General features: G+C 38.7%; 1 protein-coding gene across 2 annotated transcripts in view; it reads left to right on the top strand.

Annotated features, from left to right (window-relative positions):
- Positions 1–23,203, top strand: part of EBF1 (EBF transcription factor 1) — a 229,086-nt gene that overhangs the window by 179,360 nt on the left and 26,523 nt on the right. For both annotated transcript variants that reach the window (XM_072400433.1, XM_072400434.1), the window contains exons 9-11: positions 8,103–8,233; positions 11,860–11,986; positions 22,830–22,918. In XM_072400433.1, coding sequence (XP_072256534.1) covers positions 8,103–8,233; positions 11,860–11,986; positions 22,830–22,918 — 347 coding nt within the window. The remainder of the gene's footprint in view (positions 1–8,102; positions 8,234–11,859; positions 11,987–22,829; positions 22,919–23,203) is intronic.

Below are 23,203 nucleotides of genomic sequence, written 5' to 3' on the forward strand. Positions count from 1 at the left end.
TATGCTCAAGGAAGATTAGGAATTGCTATAGATCATAAATTTGCTATCTGCACAGCGCCATCTAGAGATAGAGGCAGGATATCACAAAGACAGGGAAACAATGGATACCAGATTTCATCTTTTTCTGTATGACTTCTGCCTGCAGTGACATGCAGAGATGCAGAACAATCCACACTGACATGCTGCATGTTGAATTTAGCTACATCTCATGGCTTGTTAAAGGAATGCAGACACAAAAAAATAGTTTTTACACAGAGTTCCTATTTCCTTAATACTTCAGAATGTTTTTTTAATTTTTTAATTTATTATTATTATTTATAGGCACTGATGGAGTTCTTCTTTAAAAATGTTAATAGAAAAGACAAACCAGTGTACACTCTGACCCTGACCACCACAATGGGCAAATTTAAGTGCTTTGCAGTGGAGTTTTCTTTAAATAGGCCAACTGGGTCATGCCACTGGAAACATAGGATAATGGAAAACCAGAATAGAGAAAAACAGTTTTTTGGATTCCTGCCTGGTGTCTCTTGGGGTCTGTGTATAAGCTGGAATTGAATCCCGTATCCACCCAAAGACTAGAATGAGGCAGTTCCTCATCAGCTGCATGTGTTTATTTGTGTCTTTGTCACACACCCTTTGCGAACACATGCCGAGCAGTGCAAAAAGATTGTATATACATCAGTATTTTCAGGGAAGTGTAATATATGTGTTAAACTGATTTGTAATTGTGGGATTCAGTTTTAGGCTGAATTTGGGTTAGGCTAAAAAACACCATTCAGTCAAGTAATAGATCATTATGATATCCATTGCTGGCATAAATGCTTTTAATTTCATCAGCGCTCACACTGGGAGAGGGAAGGACAGCATTCTGGGCCAATCAGAGTGCTACTTTTTTGTATAGGGTTGTTAGTCAGCAGTTTGGACATACCTACAGGAGCGGACGACATTATCAATGTGCTGTCATACATCCATTGTCAAGGCCAGGCAAAGGGCAGGGAAAAAAACAAGCAGTATTGTTTAACTGCAATGGAACAAAAAGTGTGGTTACCGAAAAAGGCTCAACATTTACAAACTCCTACCAGGTAAAATAATTCATCTTTATGTGATAAAATGTACATTACTGTGGGAGTCCATTTTCCCAATAGGACATAGACAGCAATAAAAATCAGACAAAGGTTCAGACCTTTCCTTGCCATATGCAAATTAAAAAAAAAATAGGATGTATATACGTTAAAAATATGTATTTTTGAAGCTGTGAACAGTCTATGATAAGAGTTACCATTTAAAGAATGCATGCCCCTACAATCATAGTTCCATCCTCTGACCCATTCGTTAGTGCTTTGCCCTGTAGTGATATAAGAGTCAAAACGTGTTAATTAACAAATGGACAAATAAAGACTGTTCTCCCAGAAGTGTTTCATGCCTGATACATTGATGCACTTTAGTGAGATTTGCTTCTGTCTCTATTGAGTCTCTGGGTTAGGAAGTGAAATGATATCATCCAGTGGGTAAAAATGTGACACTGGTTCTCATGATTCCTTACTGTAGCCAAAAAAAAAAACTTTGCTGGTCAGAGTTCCCTTTTTTAATATTTATTAAATACCATGGTCTACAATAATAAGAGGAATTCTCCTCAAATGAAAACCTTTGATTTGAAAATACACTATATCACTGCTCTAGTACATTACTGAAATTGATAACGATAGATATACCTGGAAAATATTTGTAGCAGCTTTTAGATCCATAATCAAAACAAGCAAACCATTTTTGAACTGACAACATACACCCGATGAAGTCTATGATTAATATTGCAGCCATATCTTCGCAGAGGATGCCTGGGGTGTACGACAAGAGCAGCACATGGATTGAAGAGTGGGTTAATCCTATCACAAGGAATCTTATGTGACCATCTGGATAATCCGGAGCTCAGGATCAATGCCTGTGAAAGACAAGGCAGAGGCCAAGATTAACACCAGCACTTTCCAGGAGGGCTGTTCACTTCTGAGTCTCTATTTATACATTGGACAGTCAATGTCGGCTGTCTATAGCTGCATGCTGCAAATTATTCACACACTGTTATGTCTGCCAGCTGCTGACTCTCCCATCAACTGACGCCATCTCCAAGCCGAAACAAGGATTTAGGGAGGGAAAAACGTATGAAACCTACAAATAGTGAAGCAGAACACTTTACCCAACAGTTATTTGTCTAGTAAGTCCAAACAACATAAAAAAGCTTTCAAATAAATATGGTTCAGAATTTCCTTCTGTTTTGTCATTAAACATGGGGTTGCATGGTGCTGCTGCCTCCTAGCACTGGGACCCTGGGTTCATATGTAGATGCCAGCACATAGCTGTGGCAGCCACCCAAACCCTTATGTTGCCATTCCATCTAAGGCTGCTCAGACAAGCAAAGTTTGACTCTCATTTCCATTGTCATTGTGACTCTGTGCTTCTGACAAGGCAGAGGGGCAGGTAGAGCACAGTGCAGAGAATTATGTTGTTGCACAAAGTGCCTTTAACAACCAGACTTTACCTTGACCCCTAAAATCTAAACCTTAACATAACAACTAACAACTGTACAACTAAACTTAACTCTTACCCTAACCTGAACATAATTCTAAACTTAAACTACAGCTAAAATCTTCTTTATGATAGTTAAATTTAAAAACAAATTCAGTTCTGATGTGATAAAGCAAAAAAACCTCCCCAACTTGGCTGGACTTTACTGGTAGGGTCAACAGGTTCCCATGAGAAGGGTCAACAGGTTCCTCTGCAAAATCTCGCATATAGTGCGAGACTTTGCAGGGGAACCTAATAAAAATTATAAACACTACAGCACATAGTTCTACTTGCAGATTAGCAAGAGTAAATCCTGCAATTAAAAATCTATAGCAGTTTTTTTGGAAGAAGTCACGCAGTGTCTTGAGCCAAAAACATGTTTTGCTCCATGCTTCTAGCAAATTTGTATCTTTTATGTATGGCTCATATGCTGTGTAGTGTACATCCCAGCCTATCCCCATCATAAAGTTACATCATCCATATCAACCCAGGGACTGAAGAGGTGAATCTTGGGACCTAGAAGGAGGATGGGAACTGTGAGGGTGAAGCTTCATCCAGAGGCTGAGACCTCTCAGAAATGGAGAAGTGTGCCATAATGTGCAAGTATATTTTTAATAACGGCACTTTATGGAAGAGCACTCAAAGCCCCACAACCCTTAGTGCCTCTTTAACTCTAAACTAACTCCCAAACCTATCATCCCAAAGAGAATACTTAGACACCAATGAAAGGTCATGTAATCCATACTGTCTAAAAATCGGTACTGGAAATGCCACAGCCCAACATATGAATTACCTGTCTAAGCAAGTAGATTTTCACACTATCCGCACTCTCCGTATTCCTATAGGTCCGAGATCCTCAGCATCATCTATCCAACCATATCTGAGCTACAATCCATCTAAAGATTGAGACATGTAAATGTAAATAATGGAGGTTGATATGGTAAGGACGGTCTCAATGGCAATGATCACCTTGCAACAGTGAGTGCATGGGTATTATGCAAAACTGACTAACTAGAATCACCTCCTGTGGAGTTTTATATTCAGCATGAATCACTTACACGGTTATGTTTATAGTCTTGTTTTGCTGGTTCCCAAGACACGAGAAGATGAGGTGACTGAGGGAGGGTGGGATGTGTTATTAACTGCATATTTACATGAGCGTTGTGCGCTTCTGTGTAAGTGTGTTACTGCCCACCACGCAGGAAGAAAGGGGCATCATACAACCCTGTGCTGGATCTAGGCATACATTATATCTATTTTATTAAACAATATTTTTTTAAACAAAGTTTCCTTTTTGCAAAGCACATCTAAACTTCTGCAAGCCAAAACTCAGAACAGAGCATTCTAAGAATCACAACACCAGAGGTGTGAAGGCTCTGGCCCAAACTTGGGAGGGAGCTCAAATGAATCTGGACTTTGCCCATGGAAGGTAAAGCTACCGGTTCACAATAGTGCAGACCTGGCCCATCTCCTTTGATAATGGAGGGTCAGCTTCACATGTGAGTGTTACGTAAAGTTGTCTGCATTTAAATTTCTCTAAACTGACAACCATCCAATAAGGCAATTCTATATTTGCATAACTCCTACCAAGAGCCAGCTTACTGCTTCCATAGTGGCATGGTGCTGTAAAATTTTCAGCCCTTTCCACCAGCCATGATCAGCTTGCATTGAATAGAAAAATCACCAAAAAGCAGTGATAATTTTACTGTGTCTAAAATAAGGTATGTAATTAAAACTAAAGTATTTTTTTTACCCAGGTAGAGGGAAAAATAACAAAATAATACTGTGAACACAAATGAACATACTTGTACACTGCAGGTAAATGCAAGGTTCATAAAAACATAATGTTGCTGAGCAAATGAAGGTCACCATTCATTTATATTACACCTATTTTCATACACTAGTAACGTGCTGTTAGTGTGAACAAGGCCAATTAGGATGGCCACCTCTGGGGTTCACCTAATCCAAAAGTCAAGGAGAATTTGGTAACTACCATTATACATTTAAAGCTGACTAAAAAAAACCCTGTGCAGGGAATTGCTGCCTTGCTCAGCAGTGGCCGGCCAATCAAGAAGCAAACAAGATTTATAAAGGAAGCAGGGTTTCTCTTGTCTAAAATTAGCCTCTAGCCGTTTAAACAGTTTTAAATCTTCCGCTGAGTTTAGAATGCTTCTCTTGGTACTAATCAGATGCCACCGTGCCCTGAGAGACAGATGTTACTGCTGCTCTGTTTAGATGAGCAGGTGTGTGCGTGGTTGGCGTGCTTTAAATACTGACTTCATTTATTTTGTTCTTTATAGCACCAACAACCCAGTAATGAAAATGTTACATTATCTAGACCTACATATAACAATAAAATGCATGTTTAGGGATGGGACTGGACAGATAACATGAGTAAAATAATTCTCTGATGACTTCAACTATCCAATAATATGCGAGCAAAAATTAATTTGTTTTTTTAGACCTCAATGCATGTGATTGGGTATTCTTTGCAAAGTGAATTATCACCAGTAACTACTCTAATAAAGACTAAGGGTTAATTTGGATAGGTAATAATTTTGTGTTGTGGTTACTGCTTCTTTGCATCTTGAATCTATGCTTGCAGTTGGAATGCTACATGTAGGGTGCCACCTGCAGCAACCCAAAGGAAATAAATGGGGGGCAGTAGTGAGTGGTTGAGCACGGCCCACTCCTGTAAATCGGTGCTTACAGCTGGACTCCATGAACACAAATGGTCATTTGAATATATTCCCTTTTAGGCACAAAGAATACCACCCTCCCACCTCCCCACCCCCTTTTGTGTTTAGCAAACACCAAAAAACAAACTGTACCTAGACTATACAAGAGTAAAGCTGTAAGAAGCGCCTAGCAGGTCCTCTCACTAAAAGCTGCCTGCAAAAATAGACAGGATACAAGACCAGTCATCCCACACAAGGAAACAAAGCAGCAATGACCGGTCTTTATCACAGAAATTTGTTCCCAAGGAAAACATTAGTGACGTTCTGTCCTGCAGGTAGAACCATAGTGTGCCATGAGGAAACACAGGCATCTGGTGCACCCAGAAGTGTCAGATATTGGAGACCCTTCAAACTTTAAGAAAGGTAGTACTGCTAAGCATTGCACATGTACCCAACTGGTAAAATAATTCAAACCCCTCTAAAATGTAAATGTTTCCATTGAAAGGCTTGTTGTTTCTCTGAAATTGCGTTGGATTTGTGTTATGTGGGCAGTGTGGATGGAAACGCTGCTTAGCGGACTTCATCTTTAAACCTATAAAGTAGATCTGAGGAGATTGTAGTAACTTTGAACTCACTCATCAATATTGCAGCACCCCTCTCTGCATTTGAAATGTTGTGATTCTGATAATGATGTTTACCTACTTGGAGTTTGTTTGCAATATTTTAATATTTCCCTAAGCCGGCACACTTGGAAAACATAAACTTTAGAGGCAATACAGCTGACTTTCTATGTGTTTTGTGAAGGTGGTTTTATGATCTTATCCTGACTGTGTAACTGTAAAAATGCGTAGGACTCATAAAAGAAGTCTGCTAGATTTGTAGTTTTGGGTATTTTTTTCAAGAATTTTATTTTCATATAAAGGGTTTAAAGCCAAACTCCAGCCAAACATCCCAATCCGAAAGTGAAAACATATACGTAAATTGTTTTACCTGCTGAAATATTGTAACTTTGATTAGCCAGTTGGACTAAATCTAATACTGATGAAAAAAGCTTAGTACAGTTTGTCAGAGGACTTCATATTCTCGGGTTTTGATGGTCTACCCACTTTAGTCAGTAAAGAGGGTCCTGTTACTGTGACCCATTTGGGGAAAAATAGCAATTTGGGCTTTTTTTTGTCTGATCATTGCAATTAAAGCTTAAAATGTATTGCATCCTAAAACAAAAAATGTAATATATTGTAGCATATCAGTCTTTATTTCATTATTTTTGCTTTATATTTTTACCCTCTGATCTTGCCATGCTTCCTGTTCAAAGGTGACAATGCTAATTCACTTGTATTTATGGAGCATTGTTGTCACTCAAGGATAGGACTACATGATATTTTCAAATCCTCAATTCTCCATATTATAAGAAGAGGTGCTTTGTAGGCCACATTTTAGCTAGAAACAATGTAACTGGCAACAATGTAGCATATATTTTTGGCACAATTAATAGCTATTTTTAAGTATCAGAAAATTTTTCACTGGGGTGTTAGACTAAGAAAGGCCATATGTGAGTAGTTTATTTTGAGAGGTTACATCTTCAATTGGAGTGCACCTTTAGGACACCCACTGTTTTTTAATCTTAGCAACAAAGACACCCAAGTGTTGGCCTCCCTTAATTGCCCTCCTTTACCCAGGCACTGGCTGCATGGCTGCTGATCTCCAGTAAATATTACGCGTCCCTAGACAAAGTTCACCCGCTATAAATGAAATGTAAACCACTTCATCTGTTAGATATTTAGCACTTGTCGGTATTTTCCCAGCAAATCCCCGGGCTCATGCCCTTTGATGTTGTCTCATACAAACGCTAACATTCCGAATCAGCTGCACCAGAGACAAAAATGACATTTACATGGCTCTCATAAGCCGTCACACCAGAGGGGTCCTTAAACAGGCAGGGCACGCCAATATTTAATAAACGGAACACGCCATTGTCGGCAAAAATTTGCATTTCACTGCTGTGCGGCATATTTGGGATAAAAGCTTTTATTTGTGAAGTGATCATTATTTTAACAAAGAGGAGCCACTTGATAATTTCCATTTTAACTCTCCAGTACGCTATCAGCTATTCAGGACGATTATGTTAAATTGTGGCTGTAATCATGTTATTGTCGCACATTGAGGAGGAGGTGGAGGATGTCTTTTCCTGATGTTTTAACAAAAAAAACACATTGAAGTGGCTACTTACAGAGAATGTTTTATTACTTCAACAATGTGCTTTGGTATGTCCCGATTAAACATCATTAGTTTCTAGTAGGTTACATTGTTATTCAATCATGGTTGTAAAGGTAGTAAACCTTAAACAATGGACTTAAGTCCTTTTTGGTCTGATGAAGGGGTCCCTTTCACTAAATTTGAAAAAATGCGAATAAAAACACACAAAAATCAAGAGTTTTTACCTTTTCAACTGCAATGTAGGTATTGCTTACTATAGGTTATAGACAGGGCATAGATAAAAAATCAAGACAGGGCATGGAACCTTGACCTTACAGATAAGCACGTAGCTCCTATGATGATGCTTTTATACGTGTGCATGACTTCTCTACAAATAAACCAATGGTGAGCAAAAGCACTACCGAGGTTTTATTATTTGGAGCATTTGCTATATGTTGGCCCCTATTATCTGGTATTTGTAGGCCCATTGCAGTGTTGTGTAACTTTCTGGCAGCAATGAAGGCTGTGTTGTGAAGAATTCCTATATAAATCATGTTTTTATATATATATATATATATATATATATATATATATATAAAGCTTTGTGTTCTGTGGGTTGTTCTAATAACACATCATCTATTCTTTCTTCTCTGCTCTCTTACAAAACAGCTACACCTTGTATCAAAGCGATTAGCCCAAGTGAAGGATGGACTACTGGAGGGGCCACAGTCATAATCATAGGAGACAATTTCTTTGATGGTCTACAAGTCATTTTTGGAACCATGCTGGTATGGAGTGAGGTGAGTGTCTACTAAATGATTCTTTAGAATGATAAATGTGATGCTGAATAGTCGTGTCAATTAATGAGAACTTTAATCTAAGATGTGTAAGATTTTGAATATAACAGTGAGGAGTTTGCAGGGTACTAAAGACCTGTTGTTTCAATAAACGTTCGTTTTTTACTTAGCAGAGCATCAGGACAAAATAATGTTTCTTTTGTTAGGATACCCCTTCTACCAACACTAATACCTACCCCACTGTCACCCTTCACTCACCTGTCTGCTACATTCTTTTGAAATACCAGTTCCAATAATAGGAATGCATGTGGTTATCTTTTCTTACTTTGAGATGTATATGACCAATGGTCAGGCCACAAACACATGGTGGAGGGTAAAAGATCATAAATGCATAGACTCCAACTCATACAGATACAGAACTTAGACTTAGGTCTCCAGGAACTAAAAAAAATGGTGGAAGAGCATAGCAAAAGTAATTATCAGTGTTGAAGAAGGGGCCCTGACAAGAGGACCTGTCCCTTTTCCCAAAAAAAGACAAAGTGACAGCTCCTTTTTAAGAAAAAACACTAACTACAGAAGCATTGAGAGAAGAGTGTATTTTAGAATGTTGCAGTTAATCATCCTTCCAATCCTGACATAGTGAGAGGCTTCCTTTGTATTCAGAGGCAGTGTGAAATCTTTGTCAGAATTCCGCTCAGAAATCTCCACCCGGCAGGACAATGGTTGGCTCTGTGCGAGATGTGTGAAGACAGCGAAAGAGCAGTTCTGATGTAACCAGGAGGCAAAGTGCATACATCTTATATTAGAGAGAGCTTTAGAGCATAAAAAAGCCTGCTAACAAGGAAACTCCTAACAATTCCTGGGATTTGAGAGCAGTGCCGCGCACAATTGTTAGCTGACACATTACACGTGTTGGGGTCGTGGCTCTGTTACATTTATTACAACAAAGACGCAGCTAATAAGATTCAACGCAGTGAAATCCTGACGTTTTGGGGGCTAGCAGAGCTGGAGATGTTGGCTAATTGATACATTTGGGTTTTCTAGTTGTAGCCGACCCCCTACCTATCATTTTTCACGTGTGTCTGCAATCTTCAATATCAGTTTGTTCTTTGCCATGAAACTTGAGATCCATCTCTTGGCTGATCTCATAGTGAATCTCTAATGCTGGTAAATTCTGTCACTTGTTAACTGATAGTCCCATCTTTTATCTAAAAAGGCAAACAATAGTGCTATTTTATTTCTCCTTGGGAAGTGACTTAAAGTGTATGTATTGCCAACATTTTTCTTTTATGTTTTATATACAGTAGGGAAAAGTTAAACATCTGTTGGGTTTTTATTTCTGTTTGTGTCCAATTGGGAAGATTTATAATCACTTCCTGTTCCATGAAGCCACTTTTTACAATGACTGGAAAGCTGCAGTATTCTACATTTCCTCTCATGTGACAGTGGTGTTGTTTGGTGATGGGCCCAGTGCTGGTATTGTGGACAGGGGTGAGACCTTGTCCTGTTTAGGTTCTGCCTAAAGCAACATGGATCTTACATTGCTTTTTTTATGCTCCTGTTAGCTATGTTGAGTAACAGGGTACACGAAAAAGATATATGCTCCTGGAAAAGGAGGCATTAAGGTGTACTTGTACTTTTGCCGTGCATAGACAATCAACTTTCAAGACTCCTGTCCATTGCTCAATGTCCCAATGTGGTACAAATTCCAATGTAAGTAAAATGATTTACAGGTGCACTACCATGGCAGTAGTCATTCTTTTGGCATTTTCTGGCTCCAAATCAGGAAATGAATGTAACATCTGTCCACAAAAGATCACTATAACTTAAAAAGTGCCCTGCCCTTCCATTTAAACTATGCTTCAATTTCTGGATAGTAATAAAAAGACAGACCTCTAATTCACCAGTGAGATACACAAAGCTGTCTAAGTTTTAACTATTAGCATTTTACAGTTCCTTTTTCAAATTTACCTACATAACCCTATTACAGAAAAACTTCTTGTTTCCAAAAGGGTTTAGAATTTAAGACACATTCATCTCCTTCTGGGCTATAAATATAGACAAAGTTTGTTGTCATTGTTACCTTGATTAAATACTGCGAGGACCTGTGCACTGAAGAAACATTGAGGTCAACCAATATATCCAGGGCCTCCTAAAATAGGTTGTTGCTGTCATTGGTTTTAGAATAGATTTGTAGCACAACCCAGGCCTCCAGAGAATTTCAGCAGTTTTTTATATACAGTAGGAATACATTAACATTCACTGTGAGTGTATAGCCAACAGATGCTTCAGAAGCTCTTTGAGAACCAAATTGCCATTTCCAATTCTTGTTCCCACAAGGGTATATTAATAAGAAAATTCAGTGGGCATGTGAAAACAGTAATAATTTGCAAAAAATATTCAAAAGCTTTTCACAATATAATCTTGTCACTGAAAGCTGGTTTTTAATTGGTGGAATTTACAGCACATTACTATAGATTTTATTTTTGTATCTCGTGTGTAGATGACAAACTATTCTATAAGCACTGTGGAAGATACACAGGTCGTAGTTTTTCATCCAAACTTCAGAAAGGTAGAGATTTCCTTTGGAATAGGTGGATTACTCACCTTTGTATATTGAATACGTATGTGTTGGGTGAATAGAAATCTGTACAGTTTGGTGGCTGATGGCTTGTTGACCTGATATCAGAATGGGCAGTACATTTGCTTAGCTAGTTATCTCTAAAAGGGACCATAAAGTGTGCCCTTCCATGAAATCTTGTAATATGCAATCTGCCACCATATTGCCCAGAATAACTGGGAACGTTTTAATTTACTCTGCTGAATAATTTCAGACTTACTCAAACTGATGCCTTTAAATTGACCCTATTGCAGTGTACTCCCTCCTATGGAGATTTGATAAGAAAACAAAAAAATTGTGAAACAAAAGCTTTTTGGATTGATCTGATTACAGAGCAGGCTTCATAATGTATGTTAAATATGTAGTGTGTTCCATGAAACATTCACAATGTGTTGTCCTATTCACAATTTATTATCAGTGGAAGTTCCTTCAATAGTCAATTTTTTACATGGCTGCATGAAATAGCATTTACCTAGGTAAATACAAGTAATAATGGGTATTCATATGCCTGTGAAATGAGGACAGGTACACTAATAACTTGTAAGGATCTTTCTTGGGTGACTGGTATGAACCTCAAGCTCCATATTATCTGTCAATGCATTTATTGTCCCCTGTGAATACACTAAGTGGGTAACTGAGTCCTGCAGTTTGGCATGTCAGCCTTGGTAATCAAATTCATGCCCCGACTTTAATTGCTCTGCTCTGTTTAACCAATTAATCCCAGCAAAGAACTACTGCATAATACTTACGTCCTGCACACAATGACCACACTTAGTATTGAATTGCTGTCAGAGCGCCATTATGAGCGATCATAGCATGTTGTACGCCTAACTTTTGTGTGTGTGAAGTATATTGTCATTGCGCTCCACGTGCTTCATAGAAACACTGACAAGTTAATTACATCTTTTGTGCCTTTGTTTATAAAGCTGTGACAGAGAGACATTACCGAGGATTGGAAACACACAGCCATGCCTTCATTGGCTAATTGCCGTCTCTTTTGTTTCTTTAGTTAATTACGCCGCACGCCATCAGAGTACAGACCCCTCCCAGACACATCCCAGGCGTGGTGGAGGTCACATTATCATACAAATCCAAGCAATTCTGTAAAGGAACACCTGGAAGATTCATTTACACAGGTAGGCCTTGTTTTTGTTTCTTTGCTCTTGATTGCTCATGTATTCAAAGCTGAACTCTGGGCTAAAAAACACATTGAATTAATTGGTGTTTTTAAGAATCAGCCTGAAGTACAGATTTAAGGGAAAAACCAAGGTAAAATGCTGTAAGTATTGATGGGCATTTTCATTTGTGATTTGCTATGAAACTTTCTTAAAACAACAAAGCAGCCATTACCAGTAATGCCATTCCTTTCATCTTCAGTCCTGTCTATATTCTACATAGAAGCCTGCCCACCTTCTGGGAAGCAATCTGTAAAACTTTAGTGTGCTGACGAAAGCTTGTAACAGGACACATAAACGTTAATAAACATCAATATTTACTGAACATTCATTCCAGTTAAGAGACAAGTTTTGCAGAAATGAACTCCACCCAAACCCACCACATAATAGTAGATTGGGAAACAAATTGATACTGGTAGTGTTTCTGGGCTTAAGACACTTGGGAACATAAAAATACAATTATTATTCTATGGCTTCACCAACAATATAAGGTCTGATTTTTAGATAGACCCCATCACTTTGAAAAAACAATGTAAAACCCAAAGAAAAGCCCATTCTTAGGGAAGAAAATTAAAACTATATTTGTCTTACACTCCAGCTTCTACCCACAATGCTTAGGTGACAGTGCCATCATGGGTGTTCCTGGGATTGCTGAGGATCCCAAATCTCAGAAGAAGATGTACCCATATAGTTTTGGAGTGTCTTCTCATGGTAGTAGTGGAAAAGGAAAGTTTGATAGCTGCCACCCAAAACTTCTTGGGTGGCTTTGACTAAGCAGAGATGTTTAAAAGTCAAGGGAAAAAGTAGGTGCTTGTAAAGGTCTGTTAGCCCATCTGTTTTTAGGATCATGACTCTAAGAACAGCAATGTTGTTCTTCATTAGGAGGCAAGTCACATAAAAATTTGTCCCAGTCATAGGTCCTTTACGTCCATTATTGAGACATGGTTCCACCAGTGAGGTGGAGCTGTGTGTGTAGTCTGCAGAAAGACTAGTTAGCAAAGCACTTGTTCCGTGGAATGCCACAGTCTGCCCCTGGCTGTTCCCTCTTAATAACTGATCAGCCAGGAAACAGAGATCAATCACAGAGGAACTGAGGCCAACACAAACATATTGACCAGAGCAAAGCCAATAACTGCCCAATGCAGAAACTTCATTCATCATCTAAACAAGAAAGAGAGAGGAGTCAGGAGAAAATGCAGACACTACCGGGAACAAATTGTAGGACTAAGTCACTTTACTGTCCCTGCCACTCTGCCCTGCTCCTAATCAATTACTACAGTGTAGCTCAATTATGAGAGACAGCAATGGCGGCTATTGCCTCAACAACCAAATAACTGTCGCCGTTATTGTAGTTTCTTGTATTTAAAGCAATCTAAACCTAAGAATACAAATATTGTACTGCAGTCAAGCGATCCTTGGATGTGGTGACTGCATTAGCTTTGTTTAGACTAAAAGCGTTTTCAGCAAATACATAAAATACCTGGTTATATTGGCAGAAATACAGTGAACTAAAAGTTATCTTCCTTCTTAAAATACTTACCCCTCCACCCCATAAATGATGGAGATGAAGAGATGAAGACACATTTGGGATGTGTATGCTTTGTCATCCTAGTACAGTAAATAGAAGGGAAAGAAACCCAGAAAAAAACTAATTCATGCACCACAATTCAGCATTGCTAAGTTGCAATATATATTACATTTTTGTTTTGGGGTTTACATGCACTTTGAGCCAAGCATTTGCTTGTCTGAAACTGTTATTTGTCATTTATATATGTACAAATTATGTACTTCTATTTCCCTGTACTATTTATTTCAAAGGGCATGAGTTTTCTGAACTTTTTTATTTCCTTTTAAACAATGAATATGCAATACATTATTTAGTTAAAATAATAGATGAACAACATCAAGCATGCCACCTACTGCCCCAAAAACGGTACATTTGCAACAAGTAGTTGACACGCTTAACACTGTATTCTCCGTTTTACCAACCTTATATTTACGAATATAATGTAAGTAGCACAGGTAATGATATCCCCTGCAATTCAGATGTATTGACAATGCACAAACACAACCTTACATATGACATAACCCCCTTCCTTTTGTTAAGCTCATACAGACTTTTATGGTTTTCAGTTAGATAGAAGTAGTTACACTGTCATGGAAACACCCTGTAATAAATTTTTGTAAAATAAAGGAATAAATAGTGACAAAATTATTTAAATAGTCAGTTTATATACTTGTAAATGTTAAAAATTTCCCACAACACTCTCCAGAACCCAATTTAGTTCCCCTTTAAGTCCTCTTGTCCTCCATTTTGTGTTATTACAGGAACAGTTTTTAGTCCACATGAATTAGAGCCTTAACTTGAATCCCCCCACCACCACCACCTTTAAAGTAATCAGAAAATTTATAGAGCAGCAGATAAAATAATAAAAAAAAGGTTGTAGGATATCGACCCTGGCAAAATAATAACACGAGTCATCTGTAGGAAGAAGAAAAATGAAGCACTGAAGGTGGGGAGGGATGTCTGAGCGTGCTGCTGTGTGTATTGATCCAGAGGGAAGAAGCACACACTCGTCTTCTCATTAGCTCCCTGGCTCCATGGTCTCGTTACATGGACACCGCAGCGCTCAGAAGGGGGTGAGAAGGGAGGGGGGATGGAGAAAAGATCTCTGACTCTGACCAAGAAATGGGAAACAGATCTAAGACAGCTATGGCCAAACTCACTGTCACCTTTCTGCTGTGACAGGAAGGTTCTTTTTTTCATCCCTCCTGCCTTGACATGAGGGCAATTATGCCAGTGGCATGTGAAGGGCAATTTCCCTGAGGATGAGGCCCTGTGGAACATGTGTCCATCACGCTATGAGGGCCTTGTCAGAAAGGTCACTTTCTGAAGTCTGGTGTCAATAAAATACTATTTAGTTTAAAGAGTTTCTCACTTTTATCTAAAAGTGAACCCCCTGATTCACACAGTGAAGGACTTGCTGCTTGTGTTCCAAACACTTAAACAACCTATATTACAACACAATGAAGAAAAAAGCATTATGGCAGAAACTCTGACACAGAAGCTTAATTCTCCTGCCAGATAGTCATAGCTTATGGTTTCCTCATCAGCAAAACTTAACCAAAATATGATAATGTGCATCTTAAACCAAAATAATCCTATTTTGCACAGTGGCAAAGATTTAGAACCAGGGTTTTACCAGTGGCGATTACTGCCATTAGAACTGATATAAGTGCTGGCTATATATATATAAAACTGATGTAAGGGCTAATACCTTAAACTGAACATATATAAAACTGATGTATATATATAAAACTGATGTAAGGGCTAATACCTTAAACTGAACATGTGTATACATGATACATTCACCTATTGCTCACTAATGTAAAGTATAGTCATCTTTAGTGAAGGCCTTGTCACTTGTTAACTGACAGGCATCTAAGAAGCCCAGAGGGCTTTCTTTTCCATTCATCTAAACCTCTACTAAATTTATTAATCAGAGGTCAGTGGAAAAAAGGATTTTTTCATTGGTGCCCATAGAGAAAAAGCCCCCATAAAATGATGGTCAGAATAACGTATCTATCTTGGAGTTCCTCGGACAGTATGGTTTTCTGCTTCTGTTGGCCTTTTGCAAGTCTGAAGTCTCTGGCTGAAAATTCATAGCCAATTCCTATCCAGGCATTTAGAAGTCCATTTCTGTTATATGGGAGGGTATATCACCTGCAAATCAGAACCGGCCTCAAGCACTTGTGAAGAGCACAGCTGCTGCTTCTTGTTGCAGGTTGAAACCTTAAAAACCAAATTTGGTTCCTTTTCTAAACAAGCCACAAACCTCAATCTACACTTAACTTCCAAAATGTGAAATTTATGAGGAGAGAAAGCAATAAAACGGTTACAATCTGGCGTTTGGTCCCTGTCTGTCGGCTCCCAGCTGCCCCCTTTTCTTGCAGAATGTGGCTGTCCCGAGTTTATTAAAGGTTTTACCACTTCTCACTTCTGCTTTCTGCTAAATGGCAGGGATAAAACAGCTAACTGCCTGGAGAGTTGTCTGTGTCACAGCATGTACATCTGTCTGCGGCATTGTCAGGAGATATAGGGACATGGGCTCCAAGACCACGGATGAAAATGGCTGCAATCTGTTCTTATTCTGAGCACCATTATATAGTAAAACTGCTCTTTGCCCCCTGGGTCTTCAGCATTACTGAAACAGTATGAACTCAGATTACTTTTTTCACATTTGAAATTTTTATTTAAATAGAAATAAGACAATTTCAAACAAAGTCCATGTTGGGGTCCCTATTTGCTAAGAGGAGTCTAAAAGTAACCAATTATTGTTTGGTATTTATCTACCTAAATAACTAATTTTGCAGCCCAAGACAACCACTTCTTTTCTTTCTGTTAACTTTCCACAATGCCCTAGTAGAATATAAAAGAAAATCTCATATGGGCAATTTTGCACCAGTATGAAAGACTAACTTACCAGGGAAACATACTGGACCCTCTTTTAATATGTGTTACAGCCAATGTCTCACTGTGATAGCCAGGAAGCCTATAGCTGCAGATATACTGCTAACTGTCACTGTCAGCACACAAAGCCATGACAAAACTGTATGCAATGTTTTAAAGAGGTCCAAATGTTTTTTTTCTTTTCATGCATTCTCTCTACAAGCCAAATTTATCATTAGCCACTACTGTTTATTATACTGACCTAAATTCAACCTATTACTCAGGAAGAATCAGGAACTCCTAATCACCTGAGAAAGTAGCAAGGATTTGGGTTTACTGTTCATCAGAGGTGGATCAAAAAGCACTGGCAACTCATGTTTTTTCTAAAACAAACCTGAGGATGATGGTTTAATAGCGTCTTGTCAGAAAAAATGGGACCTGATTAGCAAGATCCTAATTGAGGGCCATTACTAAACTAGGCCTGCATAGGCAGACACCCAGACTTCCCCATTTATCCAGCCTGGTGCCAGAGCAGAGGGGTTAAGCAAGGTGTAGAGACAAGGAATTATACCCTCCATTACGTGTCTGGCCAGGCCGAGCCGCTGTGCATTTTCACTATCACGCAGACACTTTCAAAGGCCCAATATATTGTGTCAGCTTCCCACTTTATACCTCGGAAGCATTACTCCTGATTATGTAGCTTTTAAGTGTCTGCTCTGTGCATTGGTACAGGGGGGAGACGAGATCCAGGAATCAGAAATCAATGTTAATACAATCAGGAAACAGGGGAAGATGTTTCCTTGTGCTACTCAGGCTCCAGGACCAATGCTATATTTCACCTAACTTGGAAGAAGGGGGGACAGCACGACACAGAGTTCACATCAGACCTAATGGTGGGGGAAGAAGGGGGGATCAATAGTAACAGGCCGCCAAAGGGCTCTGTGATCTGTTAAAAGGTGAAATAAAAAGCAACATAAGTTGTGTTCTTTTCTGCAATATTCTATAACCATTGTAAACTTTGTGGGTGCTACTGGCCTATCTATACTTAAGAAAAAAAAGTTATGATATGCAGAAGTTTAGTAACCAGAGTTATATGAATTAGCTAGAACTTGGGGATTGAAATATATTTCCCATTGCACATTATAGAGCAATAGCAGAAAAAAGTAGAAAGGATCTACATATTGTTTCAGTATTCTCTATAGAACTGTGACCCTGCTTGAGAGAAAAACTATCTATTGTCTTTTTTCCTTCTTCTCAGTTAGTTAATGTTGCTTGAAATGATCTTTCATGATCGTTTGAGGTGATTTGGAACAAATGATCAATGTGCATGCAGGTTACCCATTCTTTATTATGTAGGGGGGGGGGGGAGCTGGAGGTGCCCCACTGCATCCTTAGCACATTTAGTAAACAATAGAAGTTATTAGAAGTGGGTTGATTAGTAGTCAGCCACGTGGCTCAATGAACAACGTTGTGGGACACCTGTATGAACACCAGGATTTTGTTTGATACAATTATGATCACCTCCAGCAGCAAACACCAAGGATCTGTACGCATCTAAGCAGCAAGGTGACGTAGGAAGCTAAATTCTTAACAAGAAAAAATGTTTTCTTAGTTGTTTTTTTAATTATTCTCAGAATTATGTGTCACCTTGCTGGCCAAACATACCTACAGGGAGTGAAATCAAGGAGGACTTATAAAACTGTTACTGCTCACTCACTATCCAATCAGCAGTAGGTGGTGTGTTCTGAACCAAACTGTACAATGGAAGCCCAGGGCCTAAATTACAGGACTGACTAAAGAGAATTTTAAATCTGTTGACAGGCCAGACAGATCACATTTATGTAAATGAGTTGTGCATTTAGCTATTTGCCTAGACAAAAAAATTTTGCAACAGCGCCTTGCATCTCCAAGTTATGCCTCTGCAGTGGGAAGCTATCATGTTCTAGAAGTGGAAGTGCTGTCCAGAAATACATTTATTCTGTAGATAATCTTTCAGTGACTGTGCGCCTTGCTGGGAGCTAGTAAACCATCACAAGCTTGTTACCCACTCAGAACAGAGTAATATGTATTGTAGCTCAGTAATTGTACAGCTGCAATTCACCCCCTCTCTGGCTGACAGTGTTTATCTAAAATACTTTCCCCGCCGCGCGTTCTGGTTTCAGCAAACCATGTCTTATTGGGCGACCTTTTCATTCCAAGCAAGAAGGGTTGAGCTCGTCAGATAAAAGCAACGAGGCAGAGAACAGGAGAAAACGCCAGTTCCGAAAATCGGAGCATGATTGAAAACAAGATGTGTTAAATCAATGCTCTTTATCGCCCGCCTGTTTTCTGGCAATTGCTGCTCTCAGCTCATTCAGAGCACAAACGAGATGATAAAAGTAGTGTCAGAGAGCTCGCCGGGGTACGAGCCACATACACCTGTTTATCACACACACTCCATGCATCTCCACTCCTGTCCCTGATAAGCAGCGTTGTCACAACTCCCTGAAAGAATGGAGATGAACAATTACTGGAGGAAGTATGACCGGAGGAGGCATGAGCCTACACAAGAGGAGCTTCCATAGATAGATAGATAGATAGATAGATAGATAGATAGATAGATTATCTGTGGGGCAGCTAGCAATTAGTCAGCAAAAGGTTAGCAAATAGTTCATAAATTACAAATAAATCGATATATACATGATAGACAGCATATAAATTTTTGTTGATACAAAGTAAAATATTACAGTAAAATAAAGTATATGGATAAAAGACAGGTAGATAGAATAAGGGCTATTTCTTCCACGGATCGATAGAATTATTCTGCTTCCAGCAGAGCTCAGTACATTAGCAGACATATACTCCCTATGCTCATATTTTCATGCCGTGGAGATTTATGAAATAGATGGTCCCAAATGGTTTTCACTGATCTCTCCAAAGGCTCCCTGCCGAGTGAGTACTCAGCTCACTCATCCGCTAGTGTATACTTCATGAAAATTTTGAAACTTAGCTACAGAACTTTCCTCCTCGATATAGAATGAGGTAGCCCACTTTTATCACGCTGCAATTGTCTTAGAGTAAAAATGTTTTTTTTTCTTCCCATCATTTTCCAGTTACCAAACGGCAACATAATCATCGACTGATGGGTTTAGATTTTTTTTTTTATCGTTTCTATAGTTTTCAAAGGAATTAATGGCTCCGATTGTTTTCTCTGAATCCCCAAAGTGGCTTTTGCAACAATCGATGGGGAAAAATACAATTTGTATTTTGGAGTAGATAAAAAAATGACAGGAGAAACAGATAATGTTGCCTCAAGTATTATTTAACTATTAATGTTTCAGTAAAGATAAACATATTGCTTTTTTGCTTCTTTGAGACAATTGGATAGTTTTACTGCAAGTATTTCTGTGTGGTCTGAAAGGGAACCTGTCTGTTCTTATCTGTGTGGCACAAGGCTCCTTATTTGCTTTGAAAGCTAACAGTTCTTAGGACCAGTCAATGGTTCTTTGAGCCATGTCAATTATAGGCCTGCCACTTAATGGGGCATTATCACAAAAGTCTAGTATAATAGGTACTGCTCTGGGGTTCTGTTCGAGACTGCAGACAGGTTTGTGCTCGATCCCAGTCAAGCCAATTTACCTCAATTTACTGTGCAACTGGTTTGAAACACTGGGTATAGATAGAAACTGTATTGTGATACACCATTCAATATTATGATAACTTGTGAATAAGAGAAATCCCCCTTTGAGAGCTGTCACTTGAACAAGTGTCCTTACTGGAATGTTTCCACTCATGTCCTTTTCTTGTGACAACTTGAAAAATGTGGATTTCTCGTGTCTTTCTATACATGAGGCAATGGTTACCAGGAAAAATAGGGGAAAATCTGGGAGTGGAAGGTGCAGGATCAATTGTGCTCCGCATCCAGAGATAGTAAGGAGATAGTAGAGTGAAAAAGGCATGTTCTCATCAGTCTGACATTTATCCTTCTTTGACCATTCAGATGCTGAAATTAGATAAAAAGGCAAACTTTTATTTGGGTAAAGTCAGCAAGGAGTGTTCTTTTTTGAATCTTGTTCTACTTTGTGTACTTTTTCCAGACGAGTGTATAAAACTTCCAGTTTGCTGTAGCCTTCTATAAGGTCAGTCACTGCTGCTCTCTCCTTGTGCAGGGTGATTTTTGTTATCCCTGCCAACCTACAGCCCTGGGTCTACGTTTGCAAAAACATGGATGTACACAAAATTGGTTCTTACTTTTAGTAGCTTTTGAGTAATATACCTAAAAAGAATGTGTTTGTGTCTGGAGTTAAGCTTTACATGTAGGTGGTGTCAATCTTCTGGCTATACTGTGTGGCAGAGCTGGTGAATGAGCAATAATAGAAATCATTTGTCAGATAAAACAGCCCCCACGTGTATTTTATTTGTGTATTTAGCTGTTAGACTGGAGTTTAGCTGTAACTAAAAAAAGGCTATAATTTAAAGCAGAAAGTTATCCACCACCTTCTTGGCCAGTTTGGTTATAGTGTGACCATTCCATATCTATTGGCACATTATAGACTGTCTACATTTTAATGCCAAGGAGAGATGGAGTCTGTATCAGGCCATCATTTACTACAAGCCAGTCTAATGCAGGCTCCTCCTCTGGGTTTTATCTTCAGTGTCAGAAATCCTTCCAGCCACCTCTACTATGTAGTTGCTGCAACATTGATCACCCGTATTAAACTCCATCGATTTCTACCTGTCAAAACTGTCCAGAAGCTGATAACTTCTATTGATGTCTGACATCCCCAGAAATAAAATTCACAGACTTTCTCATTTACGGAAACCTCAGGCTAGATATCTTATTCCCCATTGTTAAGTCTACAGCAAATTAAAGCGCTGCTCATTTGTATGTGACTCCACACTACGCGTTTCAAACCCGTCCTAAAAAAAAAAAAATGCCCAAGTTTTCCACTACTTGATGGCTGCGTATTCACACAAGTAATTATTGGCTTTTTACTCACCTTTATGAAGTATTGTATTCCGTAAATGGATTTGTGGCCACTTTACAGAAGATGTTTTTTTTTTACTCATTCTTTTTTAACATTTTTTTTTTACATATGAAAGTATGAGCTGTCAATCAGGAGACTTTAAGGATTATTTCTTTCGGAGAAATGATTGATCGCCATTTAGATTTTCAAGTTGACAAGTTAAAGGATTTTATTGGTGTAATTATGCTCTTGCACTCAAGTCTCTTTTCAATTTAAATGTCCTTTTAAAAAATCCAGAGGATTCTCTACCTGTCGGCAGAGAGGGGGCAGTGAGGCTGGGGAGGGATGTAACGACACCTTCCATTACTGCAGGGTCAATTAGAATTTCACACAATTGCGCTAATAATCCTTTTTAAATTCTTGAGAGCTGCTTTCATTGTGTTTTTTTTTCTTTTTTAATAGATGGACAAATGCATGGAGGGAGAGAGAAAGAGAGTGCCAATCCTTTGGATTCATGTTTAATAGTAAATGAGACAAATGATATCCCTTCAGCTGTCAGTGACACAAATCCTACTTCATAGTAGTAAAGGCAGCGATAATATATACATTCAATGTTCCTTCTATCAAACTAGGGAATTATCCTATCTATTCCAAACAAGATACAGGGTCCAGATGTGGCGGGCTAAGCAGGTTATGTGTAGTCCTTATAGGCACATTTGTGATTAGCCTAAGGTACATTCCCATCAAACAAATAGGTTATTGAAAATTAACCTGTCACTGCATAAAACCACTAAAATCAAGTGAAATGCAGGCACCTTTAGGAGCCTACATGCACTTTCCTACACTATATGGCCAAACGTTTGTTGACACACTCATTATATCTACCGGTATATGGGTTTGTTGAATACCCCAATCCTACACAATGGGCATCATTATGAAGCAAATCTGTCATTTCACCCTTTTCTTAGAATAAATACTTCCACAGCCTCTACTTTTCTGTAATAACTTTTCACAATATTTTGGAATATTTCTTTGAGCCAGGTCTGGCACTGATGTTCAACAGGATGTAGGTCAGGGCTGTGTGTACTAAATTCATTAAACCCCGTCCTAATGGAGCTGGCTTTGTACACAGGGACACAGCTATGGCAAAAAATATAATTAATGTCAAAAAGTATCCATGATATCATAAATCTGTTGTCTCCACAAACATCTGGACATCCAATGTAGCTTCTTTAATGACCCAAGAAGCTCTAACATGAAATCTTACAATGTTCATCATTGCTTTTTCTACCTAGGCAAAATGACAAGTTTACTTTTACAATGCCAATGTTGTTTCCTTGTCTCATTTTTCTACATGGACTCATGAAATAATATTTTGACAAATAAAGACATTTTTGTTTTGTTTCAGCTCTCAATGAACCCACTATTGACTATGGTTTCCAGAGGCTTCAGAAGGTGATCCCCAGGCATCCAGGTGACCCAGAGAGATTACCGAAGGTAGGAAAAGTTCAAAAATGACAATCAGTAACATGCTGTCTGACTTACACAGGAAAAAAAGGCATTTGAAAAAAGATTGCTTGTTACTGACAACAAAAACAAAGACATTTTGGATGTAGACATGTTTGATAAATCAGCGTTTTAGCGTAAATAGGGTATAACATATTCTATTCTAGAAAAATGTCCTTTCCTGCAAAATATTATCTAGGAAATTAAAAAGCCCAGTTTATTGGATTGCTGTAGCTCTGATTTACAGGGTGCCATGGATGTGTCAGACCTCTTGTT

This window comes from Pyxicephalus adspersus, chromosome 2, assembly GCF_032062135.1.
Source record: "Pyxicephalus adspersus chromosome 2, UCB_Pads_2.0, whole genome shotgun sequence".
Taxonomy (NCBI): Eukaryota; Metazoa; Chordata; class Amphibia; order Anura; family Pyxicephalidae; genus Pyxicephalus; species Pyxicephalus adspersus.